This window comes from Bombyx mori, chromosome 15, assembly GCF_030269925.1.
Source record: "Bombyx mori chromosome 15, ASM3026992v2".
Lineage (NCBI taxonomy): Eukaryota > Metazoa > Arthropoda > Insecta > Lepidoptera > Bombycidae > Bombyx > Bombyx mori.
Genome location: NC_085121.1, coordinates 18,465,143 through 18,481,555, shown reverse-complemented (window position 1 = coordinate 18,481,555; position 16,413 = coordinate 18,465,143). Strand labels below are relative to the sequence as shown.

The 16,413-nt window shown below is 47.9% G+C and overlaps 1 protein-coding gene across 4 annotated transcripts; it reads right to left on the bottom strand.

The window, feature by feature from the left end:
* Positions 1-3,313: 3,313 nt before the first annotated feature.
* LOC101740270 (uncharacterized) lies at positions 3,314-16,399 on the bottom strand. 4 transcript variants are annotated; one of them, XM_004924426.5, is made up of 14 exons: positions 14,705-16,399; positions 13,529-13,787; positions 13,067-13,426; positions 11,733-12,979; positions 11,510-11,630; positions 10,396-10,689; positions 8,849-9,004; positions 8,595-8,766; positions 7,913-8,053; positions 7,060-7,517; positions 6,710-6,887; positions 6,523-6,638; positions 3,831-3,966; positions 3,314-3,715 (listed from the first exon to the last, which is right to left on the bottom strand). In XM_004924426.5, the coding sequence occupies exons 2-14, from the start codon at positions 13,719-13,721 to the stop codon at positions 3,553-3,555; spliced, it is 3,735 nt and encodes a 1,244-aa protein (XP_004924483.2). In that variant the 5' UTR covers positions 13,722-13,787; positions 14,705-16,399; the 3' UTR covers positions 3,314-3,552. The 4 variants fall into 4 exon arrangements, with proteins under 4 accessions (XP_004924483.2, XP_037871996.1, XP_062528781.1 ...); XM_038016068.2 differs by having other exon boundaries at positions 13,529-13,782; XM_062672798.1 differs by having other exon boundaries at positions 3,573-3,715; positions 3,802-3,966.
* Positions 16,400-16,413: the final 14 nt, after the last annotated feature.

Sequence of the window (16,413 nt, the reverse complement as noted above, 5' to 3'; positions counted from 1 at the left end):
CCTCAGCAGCGGGAACGCTGGGGCGACGCGGAGGCGTGCCCCACGTGGCGTCCATCTGGGGGGGCTCAAAGTCCCCCCCCGCTGCCGGCGGGAAAAGCGCAGAAACTATTTCCCGCAGCTGCCGAGGCTGGAGCCGCTCGGTCACCGGGAGCGCCCACGGCTGCAGTTTCCTGCGAACCATCTTGTATGGGCGCCCCCAGGGATCTTCGTCGAGCGACTCCAGGAGAGTCTTCATGCTCTGCTTCTTGGCCTCGCCGATGGCCAGCTGCAGCGCCGTCTGCTTTTGACGACAGTCAGCGTGCAGCTGGGCCGCCGTCTCCGCGAACGCAGCGTCGCGACGACGGCCGCCGCCTCAACCTTTTTTTTTTTTTTTTTTTTTTTTTTTTTTTTTTTTTTTTTTTTTTTTTTTTTTTCGGGTAGAGGGCCGAACCTCCTACGAGGTCCCCGCGCAAAAGGGGCGCGCGGGGTATGTGAGACTCAACGATCTGCATGGTGTTGTGAGCAGACCGCGGGCCCAAGGATTTTAGGACCCACCCACTAAACGACTCCCCTGCACTCTTACACCCGACGCCCGATCCCCTCCGAGGTCAGAACCCGGATGAGGTAGGGGGGCTACCGCGGTCAACACTACAACCAGACGGCGCGGCTCACCCCAAGGACGCCCAGCCGACGGAGCCTTCGAGGCGAATCGAAGGCTCTGAAACGTCGGCCGTCTCGGTACGGCAGCCCGTCGGGCCGCCCAGACGGTGCCGCTGGTGTCCCGGAATACCCCGCTGGACCAGAACCAGCCTGCCGGGTCGGGACGCGATACACCGTCGACCGGTCGCTCTATTCACTCCACGGCAGCGCGCTAGAGTGCTGGTAGCGCGCCGCGCGGCCTCACCCCCTCAGGTCGCCCCTTGACCTTCACCGGGGGGAGGCCGCCACCTACAGGGGCCGGGACGTACGGGCGTATTCCCGCCTCCGGCCCCCGGCTCGACGGCGACGGATCGGTGCGGAAAGGGAAGAGCTCTCCCTCTCTCGCTCCGCCGCCTCCTTCTGTGATATGGTGGACTCGCAGAAGTCGAGCATCGCCTTCCAGGACGCGTCGCTGCCGGTCGGGGTAACTGGTCTCAGGTACCTCGGCCTCGAACTAGATGGTCGGTGGAGCTTACGCGCTCACTTTGAGAAACTGGGCTCTCGGCTGATGGCGACGACCGGCTCTTTGAGTCGACTTCTGCCAAACGATGGAGGGCGCACCGCCTATACATGGGGTGATGCGGTCGATGGCACCATATCGCGCGCCCGTCTGGCGTCAGGCGAACGCTAAGGACGTCGCAGCGCGCGATCGCAGTCAGGGCCATTCGAGGATACCACACCGTCTTCTACGAGGCGGCGTGCTTGCTCGCCGGGGCGCCACCTTGGGACCTGGAGGCAGAGGCGCTCGCTGCCAATTACAGGTGGCGTAGCGACCTTTGCGCTAGGGGGGAAGGGTGCCCTGGCGAAGGTATAGTGAGAGCGCGGAGGCTCCAATCTCGGCGGTCCGTGCTGGAGGCGTGGTCTCATCCTTTAGCGGACCCGTCGGCCGGCCTCCATACTGTTGAGGCGGTTCGCCTGGTTCTCCGGCACTGGGTAGTCTGCGACCGCGGACCTCTCACCTTCCGGTTCTCGCAGAAGCTTACTGGCCACGGATGTTTCGACCGGTATTTGCATAAAATACCTGGAAGGGAACCGACGGCGCAGTGCCACCATTGCACAGACCGCGACGAGGATTATACAGCGGAACACACATTGGCGCGTTGCTCCGGATTCGACGAGGAACGCGCCGCCCTCGTCGCGGTCATAGGAGAGGACCTGTCGCTTCCTGGAAGGCGATGCTCGACTTCTGCGAGTCCACCATATCGCAGAAGGAGGTGGCGGAACGAGAGAGGGAGAGCTCATCCCTTTCCGATCCGTCGCCGTCGAGCCGGGGGCCGAAGGAGGGAATACGCCCATACGTCCCGGCCCCTGTAGATGGCAGCTTCCCCCCAGTGAAGGTCAAGGAGCGACCTGAGGGGGTAAAGGCCGCGCGGCGCGCTACCAGCATTCTAGCGCGTGCCAAGGAGATACAAAAGAGCAACCGGTTGGCGGTGTATCGCGGCCCGACCCGGCAGGCTGGTTCTGGTCCATCGGGGTATTCCGGGACACCAGCGGCACCGTCTGGGTGGCCTGATGGGCTGCCGTACCGAGACGGCCGACGTTTCAGACAGAGTCTTCGATTGACCTCGAAGGCTCCGTCGGCTGGGCGTCCTTGGGGTGAGCTGCGCTGTCTGGTTGCAGCGTTAACCGCGGTTTACCCCCTACCTCATCCAGGTTCCGACCTCGGAGGGGATCGGACGCTTGGGCGAAGAGTGCAGGGGAGTCGCTTAGTGGGTGAGCCCTAAAATTCCTTGGACCCGCGGTCTGCTCCCAACACTTTGCAGATCGTCAAGTTCCACATACCCCGTGCGCCCCCTAGGCGCGGGAACCTCGTAGGAGGTTCGCCATCTGGCCCCGAAAAAAAAAAAAAAAAAAAAAAAGGGGTGGTGGTACTGTTACGCTGGTAAGAGTAACGCCATCTATGGCCGAATAGCCGAAACGAATATCAAAGGATCTAGTAACGTCTAGAACGCTCTCGAAGTACAACGCTATCTATTGTCAGATAGCGGAAACACACATCGAAAAGTGCTCAACTTGTGAGGAATGTTCTCGATTCTAGGCTTGATTCTAGGCATGTCGTCTCGCCTCTAAAAGCGTTACAGAGATGGCACGCAGTCAGTTTGTAATCGGAACTACTCGAAGCGAAACAGTGAACGGATTACCTGAAGCGAAGCGAAAGAAGTGAATTAGGAATTTTACAGTGTTTGTAAAGTGTTTAAGTGTTTCAATTGCTCATACAGTTTTATTTTATTAATTGGTGGAATTTTTTATTTATCCTCAACTCCAACGCGTAACAGTACCTAGCCGTGCGGACTTACGCAAATTATAATTTTGCGGGTTTGATTTTTACTACACGATGTTATTCCTTCACCGTGGAAGTCAATCGTGAACATTTATTTAGTACGCAATTCATTACGTATGCTGCAGTATTCCAACACCGTTGCATCGCAAGGTACACCAGGCATCTTAGCCTTTGGCCATGACGATATTCTATTTATTCAATATTGTAGAAGTATATGATCTGAAATATTGTAATATATCACCAGACATTCCTCCGTTATTTTCCTTTGGAATTAGAATAGAGAGGCTAATTTTGTCAAATTCCTTAAAATCAATTTCAGGATTTAGATGATGGTCATTAACAACAAAAACACAGTAAGAGAAAAATAGTATTTATTTCTTTTTCTTTAAATTTTTAAATAGGTAAGTAAAATCTAAAATCACCCGTAAAAAAATCACATTAGACATCGACGTCGCTCTCACTAGAAATAAATAAAGTCGAACAGTCCAGGAGATCACTACGAAAATTATTGTCGGTCGAGCGGCGTCGCGGGGCAAGGGACGCGTGCGCGGGCTTCGGGAGGTGTCGGTGGTGCGGGCGGAGGACTCCTGGCGCTAGTCGTCGTCGGCGGGCTCGGCGCGCGTCCGGTAGCGCGGCGCGTGGCGCGGCGTGACGCGACTGCCGGCTGGCGCGTCGCTCGCCGCCGCCGCCGCCAGCGCGTCGCCGCGCTCCAGGGACCACTGCCGCTTCAGAGTACGTGCGTTGCCGCCCAGCCATCTGTCATCGCATCACGAACAGCTTTAGACATCTGATCGTGTCCCTCGATAACAATCGACCACCTATTTCTGAACTATAGCGAGAACCTGAATCGGAACTATTAGAACTGTTAGACCTATATCGTGCGTAGGGCGCGCTGTGGTCGACGCTGGTGGTGGGCAGCAGGGCTCGTGAGCCTCGTGGCTCCGGCGGCGGCGAGCAGCTGTCCGCGGAGGTCGCGCTCGACACCGGCCGACGAGACTGCTCTGAACCTGCGGAGTAACGACTGCAGCATCAGTGACTGGCTCGGTGATGCAGTAGTCAGCGCGCCTAGCTGTGGCGCCGAGGGACGTGGATTCGATTCCCACATGGAGCAAACATTCGTGTGACAAACATAAATAGATAGTGTGAATTATCCAAATATGTATATAATATAACGATACAAAATTCTGCCCTTTGCGAGCTATTCTGACGTGCGCCGCAAACACCGTTGGAGAACTTATATAATGTATTTGGGAAGTGTTCATCTTAAATAGTCGCACATAAAAGTCCGCGATAGCATATATCTATCTTTTATATGTAAGCCATTATAGCCAAAATAGTGAACCATAAATGCAATAACAACTGTTAATTTATTTCTGACGCACAGTTGGTACTAACAACTTGATACTTATATCAAAATAAATACTTCTGTCGCATCAGGGACATATTTAAAGTAGATAAGCTTTGTCTTTTACACTGCATCATTTGGACAAATATTTGAACAGTTATGACATAAACAACCGCGTGCGCGATATTAGGAAAGATGAAGATAGAAAATTCAATAAGATCAATAATAAATGACAGTTCCCGAAGCGAAGCGCGGCCGGGTCGCTAGCTATCTATATATGTATATACCTGTTGACACGCACACTCGTATAAATATGTATGTCAGTCTCTGGTGTCACCCAGAACACAGGAAATTCTAATTTGGGGGCCAGATGCGCGTGTCTAATTTGTTCCCAGAAATAGGTTTATATGTTAATTATTTAACTTCATTACTTGTTTCGTTACACCTAGCGGTTTATTTGGTTGTGGTGACTCTATTCTAGACTTGGAACTGGTTTTGTTTATTGCTGAGATTACACACATGAGATTACAAAGGGGGCGTCGATTAATTACGTGAGGCGTTTTTGAGAATTTTGTGACCCCCTGTCCCACCCTGGTGAGATATCGTAAGATTTTTCTCAACTCCCTCCCCTCTGCTCTAATCTCACGCGAGATTCTTCAAAACTTCTATTTGGATGATAAAAGTGTTGGATATTGAGAAAAAAAAACTTGCTCTTCTGCTCTGCGAAGTTCTGACGAATACGAAAAATACTATTTTCTCAGATTTGGCCATATTTTATTCTAGAAATAAATTTTCATGCAATTTTACACCGTTTTCTGCGAGAAATATAATTAGGTGATATTTGCCAAGGCCCCCCCTCCCCCCTAAGTGAGATTTGGAATGATTTACCTTGATCTAATTAATGGATGCCCCCAAACACAATGTGGAATTCGGAAGAACATTAATGTTAAGAGAAATGTGCCTCCACTACAATTATAATTGTACGAATCAATAAAGTGATTAGAGTGCAGCTACTGCATATTCACTATTAGTTACATGCAGTATTATATGTATTAGGAGTTAAAGTATGAAATTGCCGATTTTTACTGAAAAATTGAAATTTGTTTTTTTATTTAACATTATTATTTAATCAAAATATCTACCATTATTATCTATACATTGCTGTCATCTAATAAGAGGTCATTTATGCCTTTGCGATAGAACTCTGATGACTAAATTCTACAAACTGTGTGAAAGCATTTTGTATTGGAAGAAAACTTTTTATTATTAATTAAATTTTCTACGTAATTGTCCAAATCACAAAAAAAAAATTGTAGTGCGTTGGAGCAAGGTCTGGTTACTAATTGCAGTTCCTGTAGAGTTAAAACGGTTTCTCGTGCTGTATGAGGTCTCGCGTTATCATGGAGCAATAATGGTGAAGATCGGTTCATGAGTTAGGGCTGTTTCACTGCAAGCTTTGCAATCATTGTTCGGAGTTCAGCACAGTAGACATCTGCCGCTAGTGCTTGACCAGATCGAAGAAAGCTATAGTGGATAACACCATGCTATGACCACCAAACAGCTACCATTTCCTTTTTATTGGTAAGCTTTGCTTTAGGACACTGTTGCGGCTTTTGACCTGGAGTCAGCCATTGCATTTTTCGCTTACGGTTATCGTAAAGAATCCACTTTTCACCACATGTCACAATTCGATCCAATATTCCTTCATTTCTGTTTCGATTCAACAAGGCAACACAAGTTTCAACACGCGTTTCTTTCTGCACATCAGTCAAATCATGAGGCACCCATTTTTCATATTTATTTTTTTATTTTATAGATTTGACGCAAACGAGCAAATATTGTCGGTAAGGTAACGTTAAACCATGCCGCTAATTTCTGGGTAGTTTGGTTCAGATCGGCTTCCACTAGGTTCATTGTTATTCACATGTGTGGGCGGTCTTCCACGTGGTTCGTTGTTCAAATCAAAATTTCCATCACGAAAGCGTTTAAATCAAAATCGCCCGGTGCGTTCATTAGCAGTCCCCTCTCCAAACGCAACATTGATATCGCGAGCTGTTTCTGCAGCGTTAGTTCCACGTCGCAACTCGTATTCAAAAATCACTCAAATATTCGAAGTATCCAGCTTTTTTGTCTAAGTCTAATTTCATGCTTTAACCCCCTATGTTAGCTCATGATGTGCGGCAAGTTACGACTCGTGTGCTGACAAATCTTAACATACTTGTGAGATAGGGAGCTGGCCTGTTGTCCGGCGACGCGGAGGAGAGGCCGGAGTCCACGGGAGCCGCTTCAGGCTCGCTCTCTCCCTCCACCTCCAGCAGGACCTCACCTTCGCAACTGAAATGTGTGTTGTAATGAGATATAAATGTGCCCATTTCAAAAGAAGACGCAGCAAGTGTGTTACTCACTCAAGCGGTGGAGGGGTCGGAAGCGGAGGATCGAATCCCTCCTTACCAAGCAGCCAGTACGTGTGCATGGCACCCTTGCCTTTGATCTGAGTGAGCCCTCTGGATCGTAGCTTGTACCCGCCCGCAGCCAGTAGCTTCTCAGCTGTTGTACTGGATATTTGGATACGCCAAGCTGCTCCTGAAACATAAGCCTGATGAGATACACTTTTAGACACATGCAGAACTAAATTAAGGTATTAATAGCTCCAACAAGATCGCACTTTACAGAGATTTCGATTGCTGAATTAAGTTTGTGTTGTAATTATCTTAAGTAGGTAATGTCTGAAATAGTAGGGAAGTGTAGATGGTACCTGTAGATTCCATCCTAGAGGCGGTGTTGACGGTGTCTCCGAAGAGGCAGTAGCGCGGCATGGTGAGGCCGACGACCCCGGCGCAGCAGGGCCCCGTGTGCAGGCCGATGCGCAGGTGCAGGGGGGTGTCGGGCAGGTGCCGCACGCGGAAGCGCCCCGCCAGGTGCAGCAGGTGCAGCGCCATGGTGGCCACGCTCTCGGCATGGTCGCGGGTGCGCTGCGGCAGTCCGCCCACTACCATGTAGGCGTCGCCGATGGTCTCCACCTTGTAGACGCGGTACTGCTCGATGGCCGCGTCGAAGGTCGTGTACAGGTCGTTGAGCAGGTCCACCACCTGCACCGCTGTAGACCTTGCTGCGAGTGCCGTGAATCCCACAATGTCGCTGAAGTATATAGACACTTCTTCGAACTCCTCAGGCTCGACTCGCGATCCTAACATTAGTCTTTCCGCGACTGATCTGTGGTATTTTAAATTATTTATAATTTATTTACCTTTGTATATGTTTAGAGGCTCGATCCGTTTTTTGTCTGGGGTGGGTCCGATCACTGCTGAAACATTTCAGCAAGAACAGTAGAGCAAGCCTCCCGAGGATGAGGGGCCTGCGGTCGTCGGGTCACACGGGACCCGCCTAGACTGCTCCATACTCAGAAGCGAGTGAGTCGGAGGGCGTGACGTTGTCACACACAGTTATTGCGTTCTTTTATGTGTATGGATACTACAGGTACTAGAGGAAAGCAAGACGTTATTGGATATGATTCACTAGGAATACGAGGATATACGAGGGTGGACTGAGTCGTCTCGGCGGTGCGAAGACGGACTGTGATAAAGAGCAGACCGTGAATGGGTACAGACCTCGGCAGCATCCTATTAAGTAGTTGTTCGGTCTTTTTCTTTTCCATGTCCAGTTGCTCTGTACGTTCCCTGATCAATTCTTCCAAATTATTGCTATACTTCTCGAGCATTTCGAACATGGAGTCGACAATATTAATTTTTCTGTAAAATACAAATAATATTTCGATATCACAAACATAAGATTAAATTTGATCTTCTTTTTGCTAAAAGGATTCGTGTCTAGTATTTTCCTTTTATCTGTAAGATCTGCTAAACCCCACTTGCTATATATTTTTTAAATTAATTAAAGTATCCTAAAATACATCACGTATGAAACAAGGTCAACGACAAAGCGAAGATCTTTTTTTCCCTAGTCTACTCGAGAGGTTATACCTACTATATTAACCGAGCGAGTAGATGAGCTCACGGGGCTCTAACCTGACCATTTTGCTAACACTAGCCCTAGCAAGACCAGCCTTCTGGTCTACCAGAATCTACCACTGAATCCGAATCGCAACCCACTAAGAGAGATCGGGTGAGAAACTCAGTGGGCTATGAAAGTTTGTCGTTCGGAAGTTGTATATATGCAAGCTCATCTTTGATAATGCCGTAAGCAAGATTCAGGCCACTGCCATAAATGTATCTGCAAATGAATGCGTACGGAGAAATACCTAAAGAATGTGAATGATAAGTTGCAAGGTACCGGCCGCGCTGCATCTGCCGGAACACGTCGTGCAGGCGGTTGAAGTCGGGGCGCAGGTCGGGCGCCTCGCTCCAGCACTGCCGCATCACGCTCACGGCCTCGGGCGGCGCCGCGCCCATCGACACCGACGGACGAATCAACGGCGGAGGACGACACAGCTTGTCGATGATCTCTGAAATGGCGGCGTCGAACTCGACTAATTCAATACTTATCCTCTCACTGAAGACAACATGTAAAGTTGAAAGCAGACGAACCTTCAGGCGTGAAGGAGAGCATGCAGTACGGCTCGCCGCGCACTATGACCTCCTGCATGATGATGGCGAACGAGAACACGTCCCCGGACTGCGTGGCGAGCCAGCCCCCGCCCTCTCGGGCCTCCCGTATCAGTTCGGGAGCCGTCCACAGAAGTTCTGCAATAACATCCAAAAAATTGTATCTAACATCAAAAGCTAACAATATAATATACTTAGTCTGGCCATAAATACTGTTACAATTAAAAATAAACAAAATATTACATTTGAATTTGGAATCTGTCATTTTGATATGATTGCTCATTGAGTTTTCTCATTTTGGCGCCAATACATTGTACAATCTTTTGCGATATTAAAATGGATTGGGGTAATAAAGAGAACCGAATCGCTGTGATTGCATTACACAAAATAGGTATGGAGCCAAATGCAATTTTTAAAACTCTCCATACGCTTGGTCTTAGTAAAATGTTTGTACCGGGCTATTAATAGGTGCAATGAGACCTTCTCTGTTTGTGAGAGAAAAGATCTGGCCGTCCACGTAGTGTTCGTACGAAAAAGGTGGTCAAAGCAGTGAGGGAAATAATTCGAAGAAATCCTATCCGAAAGCAAAAGATTTTATCTCGAGAGATGAAGATAGCACCTAGAACCATGGCGCGTATTTTAAAAGATGACTTAGGACTTGGAGCCTATAAGAGAGGTACTGGTCATTTCTTAACTGATAATTTAAAAGAGAATAGGGTGGTAAAATCGAAACAACTACTGAAGCGGTACGCAAACGGAGGTCCTAGAAAAATTTATTTACGGATGAGATTTTTTTTACAATTGAGCAACATTTTAACAAAAAAAATGACCGTATTTATGCTCAAAGCTCTAAGGAAGCTTCCCAATTAGTCGACAGAGTAAAACATGGGCACTATCCGACTTCAGTGATGGTTTGGTGGGGTATTAGCTATGAAGGAGTGACTGAGCCATACTTTTGTGAAAAAGGTATCAGAACATCGGCACAAGTGTATCAAGATACCATTCTTGAGAAGGTAGTGAAGTCCCTTAACAACACCATGTTCAATAATCAAGAATGGTCCTTCCAGCAAGACTCGGCGCCAAGTCATAAGTCTTGGTTAGAAACGAACGTTTTGGACTTCATCAGAGCTGAAGACTGGCCGTCGTCTAGTCCCGATCTTAATCCGCTGGATTATAATTATATGGTCAGTTTTAGAGAGTACGGCTTGCTCTAAACGCCATGATAATTTGGAGTCCCTAAAACAATCCGTACGATTGGCAGTGAAAAATTTACCCATGGAAAGAGTGCGTGCTTCTATTGATAACTGGCCTCAACGTTTAAAGGACTGTATTGCAGCCAATGGAGACCACTTCGAATAAGATTTTATACTTTAATTTTTTTTATATTTATGTATTAAACTAACACACTGTAAAAGTATTAAATGTTATTTGCCATAGTTTTTTTTTTTTTTCCTTTGTAACAGTATTTACGGCCAGACTAAGTAGTGAACGATTTGTTCAAGTGCTGTTTATGCTGATGTCCATGGCACCTCTGGGCGTGCGCTGCGCGGGCGGCAGTCCCTGCGTGCGGTGCAACGCCGGCAGCCCGTAGTCGGTGACGCGCAGCACCCAGCGCGAGTCCACCACGCAGTTCCGCGAGGAGAGGCGGCCGTGCGCGCGCAGCGGGGAGCCGTGCAGGTAGCGCATGCCCTTCACCAGGTCCGACAGCAGCGACAGCCGGAACGTCCAGTCCAGCTTGATGTCGTCCGCCATCAGCACGTCCTCCAGCGAGCCGCGCCAGCACTCGTCGAACACCAGCGCCGGTCGACCTTCGCAGAGACAACCTGTGCAATAAGCAATGCATTATTGTACTGTGTAGGTATATCTTTAGGTGAGTAAAATTAGGATATAATGGAAACATAATGTACGAGTGTATGTATATTACGATGATATTAAAATATATATGTCGCGAAAGCGGAGTTCCTTTAACGTTTGCTTTGTCGGCGCTTGCGCTGCTTGAGAAGCAGTTCATACAAATATTATCACATACTATTGTGGCGGTAGCCATCACAGAACACAAGATATTTGACACGTGCCTGAATCTCGCTTACGACATTTTCAAGATAAACTTGCATAAGTTCCGAACAATAACATTCGGACCATCGGTCTACCGAGCAATACTACCCGCTCTTCTGGAAGATCTTCTTCCCGTCGTTAAACCTTACACTATTATACTGTATCTGTGTATATAAATATAATATATGGATGAATATATGGAATAATGTTTCAATGTAACTACGAATGGAACAATCACAAATGATTATCATTTTTTATATTTTTACCATAGGTTATAAAAAATGTTTCCACGTTTTAATGTATCCATCGTGCGATGAATGGCAAACACGACAAAAAAAAAGAAAAAGAAAGAAGAAAATGCAACGTGTCACCGGAAAAACCTTTACACAGACTATTTATAATGTTCTACATCTCTAGTAGGTTACATAATATTTAATAAGTTAAGCACAGAGTGCTGAACCTCATCGCGGCGCCTCAAAAAGAACCATGGAGTCTTGTTGTCTATGAACATGAACGGAAAAGAAATAGCGACAGCCGGAGTCTGGTTTAGTGACCGCTTTATTACAAAGGTTAAGTTGGGAATGTTACCTATGAAAGGATTGACATTTTCCTGTCGCAAGTTTTGCATCAATAGAAGTACATCTGTCGATTTGCGTTTGAGCTCCAATGTACCTGTCACTTGCAAGTGCCTCAAGTGCACCGCATCGCCCTGTAAACACACACACACACTTTGCATTATTCTCATAAATTTATTATTAAAAGTGTAATGAAGTACCATCATTCAACGAAATATATGAAAACAATTACGCACCTTATATCTTATTCGTCTATCTACCACAACACGGTTGACACTGCAAGTGGAAGAGGGAGCAGAAGGCACTCGTGCTGTGACCCCAGGTCTCTTTAGAAGGTCTGGTCGCTCCAGTTCGGGGCCTCCGAATTCATGAAGTTGCTGAAGCCAGCAGGACAGCATAGTCTCCATACCCTCACCGACGCGTCGTGCCTCGTCGGCGGGAAAGGTAAAGTGCAATGGGGTGAGCACTACGTCCTCGCGCCTCCTCCTTCTGCGCCTGCGCACTGCCTCCCAACGCGCCGCCAGGGCTCCGCCGGCAGCCACAACCACGGCGCCGCCCGCTCCCAGCACGGTCGCCAGGATGTTGGAGCCGTTCCAATGGTCGCGCTCGTCTTCGGGCTTGGTTCCGTTCCAGCGCTCCAGAGCGTGCCAGTCGTGCAGTGCGACGGTGGCAGCCCACGGGCGGTCGCCGTCGAGCGCGCGCGTGAGGTTGGTGGCGAGCGTGGCGGCGCGGCTCCACGCCGAGCGGTCGCCGCTGCGCACGTACAGGAGGAACCTCCTCTGCACGCTCTGCTGGCGCGCGCGCTCGCTCTCTTCAACGCTCTCCAACACTTTTGTGACTTTCTCAGAGATGGAATCAGACGTCAGATGTTCCTCGACGAATATATTTTCACTTAGAATTAAAAGCCACCCAGGAAACAAGTCGTTAAAATGAGAAAAAATCTCAAGGTATCTTAAATCTTTTTTAGAAATTTGCAGCGTTTGACTAGATTCAATTTCTGCGTGTTTGGTGCTCATAGTTGTTCCGCGAGCATCGCGACGGTCGTCTAATGACCGAGTACCTTCGTGAACAATATTCGCAGGCTCAGTTTGATTTCCCTCACTGGGTTTCGTGAACGGAACAATTAATTGATTTGTACTTAATTCAGTTGAATTCATAGAGGACTTGCCAGACCTGATTTGCATTTTTCGATGAATGTTGTAGAAACTTAGAGGTGAATTTAAATTTTGTACCATTTCATGATTCAATTTGTGATCATTAATTTCACGTTCGCTAGTAGAGTCTGACGAGTAATTGACTTTTGATGCTTTTATTGATTCAGATTTCATTGTCTTAAAGTTTTCGATGTCTTTATTAGCAAAGTCAGTAGCGTCTCGCATGAGTTCTTCAAAATGTAGAAGCAAAATAACAACATCGGTATCTTTTAACATCGACTCTATCTTGCTGCCGATCTTCGCAGCCACCGATACGCATAAAATGAGAACTGAAACACGGAAAGAGCAATTGTTTTTGTTTTTGTTTGTTTAAACGTCGGAAAATTGTGTTCCGCGAAGGCAAACTAGTTGATCACCTTCCGGTCGGTCGGCGAAGGCGCGGGCGGAGAGCATCGCGCGCCGGACAAGCAGACCGGTCTCTAGCAGGAAGAGCGTTAACTCGCGCAGAGCGGCCTCGCAGTCGGAGGAGGGCGGCGCGCGAGGGAGCAGGGCGCGCGACCAGCGCAGCCTCCGCGCCAGCTCCGCCACCGCAGCGGCCTGCGCCTTCAGCCTCAGGCACGAGGCTGGCTGCGGCCGCCGCAGTACACTCGCCGTTACGGATATGGACTCGCATACCGCGGCCCCGGGCCATCCGATGATCTCCACCAGCCCGCCGTCGGTCAGAGTCGACACGGCCCTCCGAGTTACCCGCTCGTTCCAACCAACATCGCATGTCTCTGAAAGGTAGCGTCACGTCAGATTAGTCTGACTTAGGAAACTAGTGAGTACAGTTGAGACTACGGCCCCGTCAAGCACATATGTACATATATAGGGGGTACCTTGATGAGAGAGAAGCGTAGCGCGAGGTATTGGATGCAAACGAGGCAAGTCCTGTCGAAAGCAGGCGGAACGCAGCACTAGCAGGGCAGGCGGGCCGGCGTGTGCGTGCACGCTGAGCGCGGTGAGTGTGGTGAGCACGGTGAGCACGGTGAGCGCGGTGAGCGTGGTGAGCACGGCGGGCAGCGCGCGCATGGCGCGTCACGTCTCGGGCGCCATGCGGCACGCTCCACTGCACTACATTAAACGCCTCCCTCTGCTCTGGTACACAAATAATGCGATCGATCGCCTTCATCTCACACGCTTCGCTTGTTTTCACAGGTCTGTGTTTAATGAGCATCCGCTTATCGGATATTGAACAATATTTCTTTTTGCAAGCCACAAGGCAGTCATGCGTTCGAAGGATTGAACAGCTCTTATTATAATTTCATTGAAACTTTGACCTCATGTCTCAATGTCTGTGTCGATGTCTGTGGACTACGGAAACCATATAACACCGGGTGGTTGGTGTGATAGGTTCACATGGAATAGAACAATTGTTCTATTTTTATGCACTATATACGTTAATATTCGTTGAACCGGAGGGCTCTGTGTCTGTAAATATCATGAGGAAGAGGACAAAACCTCTCCTCGCACATACTCTACCACTCCCTGGAGAGCACGCTCTCTGCATTGTCTGCGCTGGGTATGGGTCTAGCCAGTTTGATGGAATAATCAAACCCACAATTCAAGGGTGGGCTAGTAGACATATGTGGACTGCAGTAGAGAAAAATAATAATAATATGAATCCAAGCGAGTTCACATAAATTTCAAAAGACGCCAGTCTTAACTTCTCAAGTCGCTTGCAAGTGCCCAATTTCAGACAATAGCAATTGACGTACTTTTACTGTTGGTAGGATCTCTTGTGAGTCCGCACGGGTAGGTACCACCATCCTGCCTATTTCTGCCGTGAAGCAGTAATGCGTTTCGGTTTTGAAGGATGGGGCAGCCGTTGTAAGTATATTCAGACCCTAGAATTCATATTTCAAGGTGGGTGGCGGTATTTACGTTGTAGATGTCTATGGATTTCAGTAATCACTTAACAACAGATGGACTATAAAAAAAGTTGCGTTGTAAAGCTCGCGTTCATAGAGCAGGCACGAATACATTATTTGTAACAAAAAAGAAAAAAAATGTACCTTTTAATTTCTTGGAGCCGAACCATCCCTATCCGAAACACACATACAATGAAAGCAACCCCTATATAGTCTCCAGCACAATTGGATCGTCAGGTCTCAGTGGCGGCGGCGGTGGTGATTCACGAGCCCGGCCTGGACCCAGCGTATGAATTTGGACTCTATCTTAAAGATCTAATCATTAACTTTATTATAGGTCAGTAAAATAACACGACAGAAAATATACGTGTGTTGAAGGACAACTAATGGATAATTAAAGTAGTATTACTGTATTATTATGGGAAGGTTCGCAACAAAGATGAAGACATCAGGATTGCGATTGATATTATAGTTGCACTTTACACAGGAACACGAGTCCACCATTCTGGCAGTCCGGGCGGCTGAGGACGTCGCGACGCACGGGCGGCTGGCGCGACACTACCGACCGCTGTCCGCGCGGCACTGGCGCGAGCCGGCCGGGGCCGCGCGTGCGCTGTGTCCACGCCGCTTACTGAGCCTGGGCCCCGAGCACGAGGAGCCCCCAGGATACATACAAGTCATTTGACGGTGGTCGACACTCAGTGATGTATCAGTCATCATTTTAACAGAACACTCAACAGTCACCGGTCGTTCATTTTACGTTACGTATGATATGGGTACGTATATACGTATGTAAGATAGGGGTCAATAACAAATACTCAAACAAACAGCTTGTAAACTAATAAGGACACCCTACACTTAAACGACTTAAATGTTTGTAGACATCTTCATAATTATTTAAAGGATATAACTATTGCTTAGTCTAAGGATTCAGGACCCAGTCGCATTTTACTCGTGAGTGTTGTCACCGGAGTCGTGCCAGGTATTCCTTCGCATGTGTGCGGAAAGTGCTGCCACCTAACAGGCACCTTCAAAATAGTTCCTCTGGATGACTCGCTCACGTCAGTCCATGTCCCGGCCGTGCTCTGGGTACAGTCGTGACCATAAGTATTAAGACAATGTAAATCAATTTCCAGTGCTAGGAATTTTGTGCCATAGATTTAGAAACATTGGTTTTGTAAGTGCCACTTTGCTTATTCTAAAAAGACGTGTGGCACTCGGAGACTGCCGCGGTAAAGCTATTGCATAGCATTTTTTATCAACTTATGCAATTATAAATCGACAATAATATAATTTAATATTAAAACAACAATAAAATAAGATCCGGCGAGAAACTCAGTGGGCTAACTTTTAATGAATCTGCTACATTTTGAGTATTCCATTTTGACCGCGCACTCACTAGAGGGCGCTACATGTGATAGAGATACGCCTTTGGATGCTACTTCTAACTCTCATTCGCCCAGAATCAACGGTTTAGCTAGTTTATTTTTAATTCCACTCCAATCACTGAATGAGTAGTAGGAGTGGTAATAAAATTCTTCGACTAAGCGATAGAAAATGGCACGCCCAACGCATTATAATGTGATATAATTTTCTAATTTACAATTCCGTTTCTCGCTGATAGATGGCGCTTGACGCAAAAGCTGAATCGCGCTATCGTTGTGCTACCCACGAAATTATATCACATATTTTGATAGTACATAAATCGGTGTTTAGACTTCTTACTTTATACACTACACAAGCGCAACGTGTGAATGTGTTGAACGCGAGCTACGAGTACTTAGTAGGGCGTAGTGAGGAGTGGAATTTTTTTTTTACGGAATTTCACGATTTCGCTCTCAAGCCGCGCCCAA

What these genes read in the sequence shown, in the direction of transcription:
- LOC101740270 (XM_004924426.5), bottom strand. Translation starts at nt 13,721, where the DNA reads ATGCGCGCGCTGCCCGCCGTGCTCACCACGCTCACCGCGCTCACCGTG. An exon ending in TACGCTTCTCTCTCATCAAG is followed by an intron (nt 13,427 to 13,528) that starts GTACCCCCTATA and finishes GCTACCTTTCAG; the next exon opens with AGACATGCGATGTTGGTTGG. An exon ending in CGGCAGATGCAGCGCGGCCG is followed by an intron (nt 8,054 to 8,594) that starts GTACCTTGCAAC and finishes TGTATTTTACAG; the next exon opens with AAAAATTAATATTGTCGACT.